This window comes from Malus domestica, chromosome 12, assembly GCF_042453785.1.
Source record: "Malus domestica chromosome 12, GDT2T_hap1".
Lineage (NCBI taxonomy): Eukaryota > Viridiplantae > Streptophyta > Magnoliopsida > Rosales > Rosaceae > Malus > Malus domestica.
Window position 1 is genome coordinate 9,504,697 of NC_091672.1, and position 6,000 is coordinate 9,510,696.

At 38.9% G+C, this 6,000-nt stretch overlaps 1 protein-coding gene across 1 annotated transcript; it reads left to right on the plus strand.

Moving 5' to 3' along the window:
* The first annotated feature begins 3,915 nt into the window (after positions 1 to 3,915).
* Positions 3,916 to 5,240, plus strand: LOC103434097 (uncharacterized). Its single transcript, XM_070809033.1, has 2 exons — positions 3,916 to 4,322; positions 4,376 to 5,240. The coding sequence occupies exons 1-2, from the start codon at positions 3,916 to 3,918 to the stop codon at positions 5,238 to 5,240; spliced, it is 1,272 nt and encodes a 423-aa protein (XP_070665134.1).
* The last annotated feature ends 760 nt before the right edge of the window (positions 5,241 to 6,000 follow it).

Consider the following 6,000-nt stretch of genomic DNA (forward strand, 5'->3'; position numbering starts at 1 on the left):
AATTTGGACGAAATATTCCTTTATTTTAACGGAATATTCCTAACGGTAGTTAGGGATTCCGTTAGACTTCCCTGCGCGTGGCCGCGCGTGTTGTGGTGCACTTGCCGGTGCGCGGGACGTCGGAAAACTTTTCTAAAAATATGGGGATGTTCGTGAGGTTGTGTAGATCACGTTGGTATATTCAAACATCCCATTTGAGCATTGTATGAGAAGTTATTAGCTAGTATTGGTTATGTGCTTTAAATTAACGTTTTTATAGTTGTTTCGCATATAGGGGAGACTTATCCCGAGGACGAGCGCAGTCAAGGATGACTCGGGGGCTACGACCCTTCGACATACCAGTTAGTGGGCTTTTGGTTTTTAGTATATATGTATATGCTTGGTATCTTTCCCAGAAAATGCATTTAAATGAGTTATGATTTAAATTGCCATGCCAAATGTTTTACATTTAGATTATGCATATGATGTTTGCATATATATAATTATGGTGCTGTGGACCTTCAGGTAAGCCCCAGGTGAGTTATGAATTGTGAAAATGAATACCAGTTGTGATTAATTGAGAAACATAGAGCTCATAAACCTGCACCCCGGTGTTAGTAAGTTAGCCAAAGATATGGCACAGGCCTGTATATAACGTCACCTCCCGCACCATATGCTCACATTGGATCCAATTTAGGTGCACAGTCTTGTCATACAAACCATTATAGGTGGTTCTGACTCGTAGGTGACTAGCGATTTATCGCACAGTTATAATGAGAATGTAGTAATGAGCATAATTATATTACACCCAGTCCTGGCGTACAGACCATTACAGTGGTTTCGACTCGTATGCAGTAAAGTGCCGTATAGGTCACGTACGGTGACTCTGGCTAGATTGACTAATGAGTTATAAATTCAGCTGTACAAACCTCTGCTGGGGTTCTGGCCAATATGTTATTTATCCATGAATTTATTTCCACTTGAGTTACTATTTTGTTTCATAATTGGCATGACTTACTTATGTTTATGGTTATGTGAAGCATAAATTGAAATATACATATATATATATGCTTATATTCTATTTCTAGGAAAATTATACATGTTTTACGGCGAGGGGTTAGAGCATTTGATAATGAAATGGTTTTGAAAAGCTTTATTTTTGCCCACTCACGTTTTCTGTTTAACACCCTTCCAGGTTTTAGGTAAGCTTGATCGTTGGTGGCTCACGAGGATTGAACGGAGGTTCTGACAAACTATCACCATGTAGGACATCTTTAGGTGTCGTCTAATTAGTACTTGTTTCCCGAATTGAACTTAGGCTATTTATGCTCTGATTGTGAATTCACACATTTTCTAGCACTTACCTTAGCTAGTACTCTTATGAATTGGTTTTTAATTATTCGTATTCTCTATTATCCTTCTTGCTTCCACACTGTGCACTTGGCTACGTCACCCTCACGTGACGGCCAGCATAACCTGATTCGGGTCGGGGTGTGTCACATGAGGTAACAAAAGTCCTGTTACGTTAGTAGTTAATAAACAAATTAGTGATCAGACCGACCAAAGCATAAAATAGTAAGAAAAGTTAAAGTTTAGGTTAAATGACAAAAAACTACCTCAACTATTGAGGTCATGACAGTTTCATACCTCATCTTTTAAAACTGACAATGTCATACCGCATCTGTAGAATTTAGTCCAATGTTATACCTCCGTTAGCTTGGCCATGAATTTCTCAGTTAAATGCTGACCTGGCTTAATCCGTGGCCCAGTTCGTCGCCCAAATGGATTCCATATGGCACCACATCCAATGTTTTCCCGCCAAATGGCATCCAGCTGAGATTCCCAATACACGTGTCTTTCTCACAGGACGACACGTGGATATTCCCTTAAAAATATTAAAAATTAAAAAAAGGTAATATTAAAAATTAAAAAAAGGTAAGGGAACATTGTAAAGTGTGTCTTTCGAATTGGTTTTCCCCCCGATACACCAAAATCCTGTCAATCTAATTCCATTCCCAATTCCAGAAAAACAAGAACCCTAACCTTAGTTCTCGCAGCTCCAAATCTCGAACAAACGGATTAGAAATTCAGCGAAAAACCCAAATCATCTTGTCGACTCGCTTCTCTGACTTTGTTGGTGTTGGAAGGGGGTTTCATCTGGGTTCCATTGGCTTCGGAAAAAAATCGAAGGATTCAACATGGGGTGGTACGTGCGAAACGATCCCGATGAAACGACACCTACCTATTTAAGTTTTTTTTGTGCTTTTGATGATTCCAAATGCATACTGAACTTATTATTTGGAATGGGTTGAAAGTGGGTTTTGTTTATTCTTGTAGCATTGTTTATTCTTGTTTGAAAATATGGATTTATGCTTCGAAATGGTTCCTGAGGTGTTGGAATGGGTTGAATGTGGGTTTTGTTTATTCTTGTTTGAAAAAGTGGATTTATGATTTGTTAATTCGAAATGGTTCCTGGGGTGTTGGAATGGGTTGAATGTGGGTTTTGTTTATTCTTGTATAATTGTTTATTCTTGTTTGAAAGGGTGGTTTATGCTTTCTTAATTCGAAATGGTTACTGAGTTGTTGGACAATGGGTTTGTTGCTTTCTTGCTTTGTTTACTAAGTTGTGGTTTGTTGCTTTATTACTTTGTTTATTCCTGTTGAGAAATGCTTAATGTGCTTTGGTTGTTAGCATATAGTTGTGGTTTGTTGCAATTTCATATAGTTGCATATAGAATGTTGTGCATTGGTTTTTGTTGTTGGCTTTTAAAATGCAATTAGTTGCATATAGAATGTTGTGCATTAGTTGCATATAGTTGCATATATAATGGTTTGTTAGGTTAAAATGCAATTGCTTTTGTTTGTTGTTGGCTTTTAATTAGGGTTTGTTTTTGTGAATTTCAATAGATCCAGAACTATTCTATATTGAATTGCATCACGGTGGGGAGATAAGTTATGACCTCTACGCTGGGGGAAAAGTGACATATATAGATAACTATGATAAAGATCTCATGTCACTGACGGTGATAGATGATATGGTGGAGGCACTTGGATACAGTGGGCGGTTCATGAATTACTATTACAAGATTCCCAACATAGACCTTTCCAATGGTTTGAAGCCGATTCAAAGTGATTCTGATGTTCAGTCCATGTGCAATTTTGTTCCAAATGATAAAGTGATTAAGATGTACATCGAAGAATTGAAGACAGAAGAAGCCGTAACCCAAAAGCAACAGTTTATGAAGTCCATGGAAGTCGGTGGTCCAAGTAAATTGGTTATTGAGGAGATAAGTAGTTCAAAGGGGGTTGTTGGGCCAATAGCAGTTAAACCAATCAGATCTAGGGGCTTGCTAGCTATTGAAGCGCTAGAAGTGGATGATTGTTGCACATCTCAACTAGTGCAAACATGTGTAACTGAGGTAGGAGAGATAAATGCTTATTCAAGGAATGGTCAGAGAACTTATGAAGGGCCAGAGGAGAATAAGGGGAAATATATGGCTAAGGTAAAAGGAGAGGATACGCAGGTAGAAGAAGGGGATACTGAGGTAGGAGTAGGAGATGGGGATACTCAGGTAGAAAAAGGGGATACTGAGGTAGGAGATGAGGATGTAGGAGAGGGGGATGTAAGAAGGAGGGATGTTGAATTATTCTTTGATGTACCTATTAGTTTTAAGGGGAATGTTGAAGAAGAGAATGAAGAAGTTGCTCAAGAAAATGATAGTGAGTTTGAAAAGAGCGAATATGGGAGTGATGATGATAACCCCCGTGTTTTCCAAGTTTGATGGTATTGTGGAAGAAAGGGAATCTGAGCACAGAAAAAAAAGGAACACGGAGCAAACAGATGAAAGGGATTTTGAGGAAAGAAGTGCAAGACAATCTGAGCAAAGTTAGAAAAGAAAACAAGAGCAAGGGGAAGAAGAATTTGATACTGAAAATATGGAACAAAATGTGGTTGATGATCCAAACTATAACTCTGATGCCCTTGAGAGTGTACACTCTTCAGATGATGAAAGAGGCAAAAAACATGAGCAATTTCCAGAGTTCAATGAGAAAACAGACATGAAAAATCCCACTCTTACACTCGGGCTTGTTTTCAGGGATCATGTGCAATTCAAACGAGCTCTCATCATGTACTCCTTAGTGAATAGATATGGGGAAATCCATTTTCCTAGGAATGAGAAATTGAAAGTCACAGCAAAATGTGCAAAAAGGTGCCCTTGGAAGTGTTGTGTTGGAAAAATGTATGGTTCAAAAACCATACAGATCAAGACCATACTTGATGAACACACATGTGGGAGAACTTGGGCAAACAAGAACATGAAGTCCCATTTGCTGACCGATTTGTACATGGACAAGATAAAACTGAACCCCACATGGCTTATGGATTCTTTTTTAGCAACTGTCAAATCAGAGTGGAATCACGGTTGTGGAAAAATGAAGGCTATAAGGCTTTAGATAGGGCTTTGAAGATCATTGAGGGAAAACATGCAGAGCAATACACTAAGTTGTGGGACTATGCTGAGAAAGTGAGGAATACTAACCCTGGAAGCATAATGAAGGTGAAGTTGGATAGGGGGAGGTTCCAAAGGATATATGTGTGCTTGGGGGCTTGCAAAGAGGGGTTTAAGTCAGGATGCAGACCATTGATAGGATTAGATGGATGTTATTTAAAGAGTGTACATGAAGGTCAGCTACTTTGTGCTGTTGGTATTTACCCAAATGATGAAACATGGGATATAGCGTATGCAGTTGTAGAAATGGAGAATAAGTCTAGTTGGATTTGGTTCTTAGAGTTATTGGTCGATGATGTTGGGGTTGTCAATCAAGAGGGATGGACATTTATTAGTGATCAGCAAAATGGGTTAATTCCGGCCTTTCAAAAAGTCCTTCCTAATTCCCATCACAGATTTTGTGTGAGACATTTGTATACCAACTTCAGAAATCTGTTCAAATGGAAAACATTGAAGGATGCTTTGTGGTCAGTAGTCAAAACAACAGCAGTTCCCCACTTCAAAAAAGTAATGGAGGATATGAAGAAGCTCGATGAAAAGGCCTACAATTGGTTGATGAAGAAGCTTGCACATCATTGGAGCAAGTCCCATTTTGAAACATATCCCAAGTGTGACATGTTGCTGAACAATCTCTGTGAAAGTTTCAATGATGTCATACTTGTGCCAAGACAAAAACTTATTGTCATTATGCTACTCCTTATTCACACACTTTTGATGAAGAGAATTCAGATGAGAAGGATACAATGGTGAACAAAGTTGGAGATCTCTGTCCTAAAATCAAGAAGTTGGAGGAAGCCAAAATTCAAAGTGGCAGGTGCATTTCACTATGGTCAGGGGGCGCTAAATTTCAAGTTGATGCTAGAGGTGGGGAGCAATATGTGGTTGACTTGGTTGAGAAGACTTGTTCTTGCAGAAAGTTTGGCTTGACAAGAATCCCATGCAACCATGCAATAACGGCCATAAATTTCAAGAGAGAAAAACCGGAGGACTAAGTCGATGCTTATTATTCGAAGGCACGGTACTTGGAGGTGTTTTCTCATTTAGTAATGCCGATGAATGGGATGTCTTTGTGGGAGGAAACTGACAACCAACTAATATTGCCTCCTACATATGCAACTTGGAAGGCCGAGAAAGAGGAGAAACAAGGAAGCTGCTGAAAGGGACAATGAGGGTGAACAAACTCCCACTAACCCAACCAATAATCCTTAAGGTCCTCATCAACCACTTAAGCTAGGAAGGAAAGGGCAATGCACTTTGAAATGTACTATATGCAAAAATGAAGGTCATAATGCAAGAACCCATCATAGACATCTTCCTCCAAGGGACAAACAGGTACCATTTTCTACTTTATGTGGGTTTTTAAATCCTTTAACATCATATCAGACTCTTAATCCTTTAAATTGCTTTATAGGCATCCACATCTGCTCAAGGACAATCATCATCCACATCTGCACCTAAAAAGAGACAAGGAAAACAAAGGTAAAAACTGAACCATTTCCTTAGTTCTAAA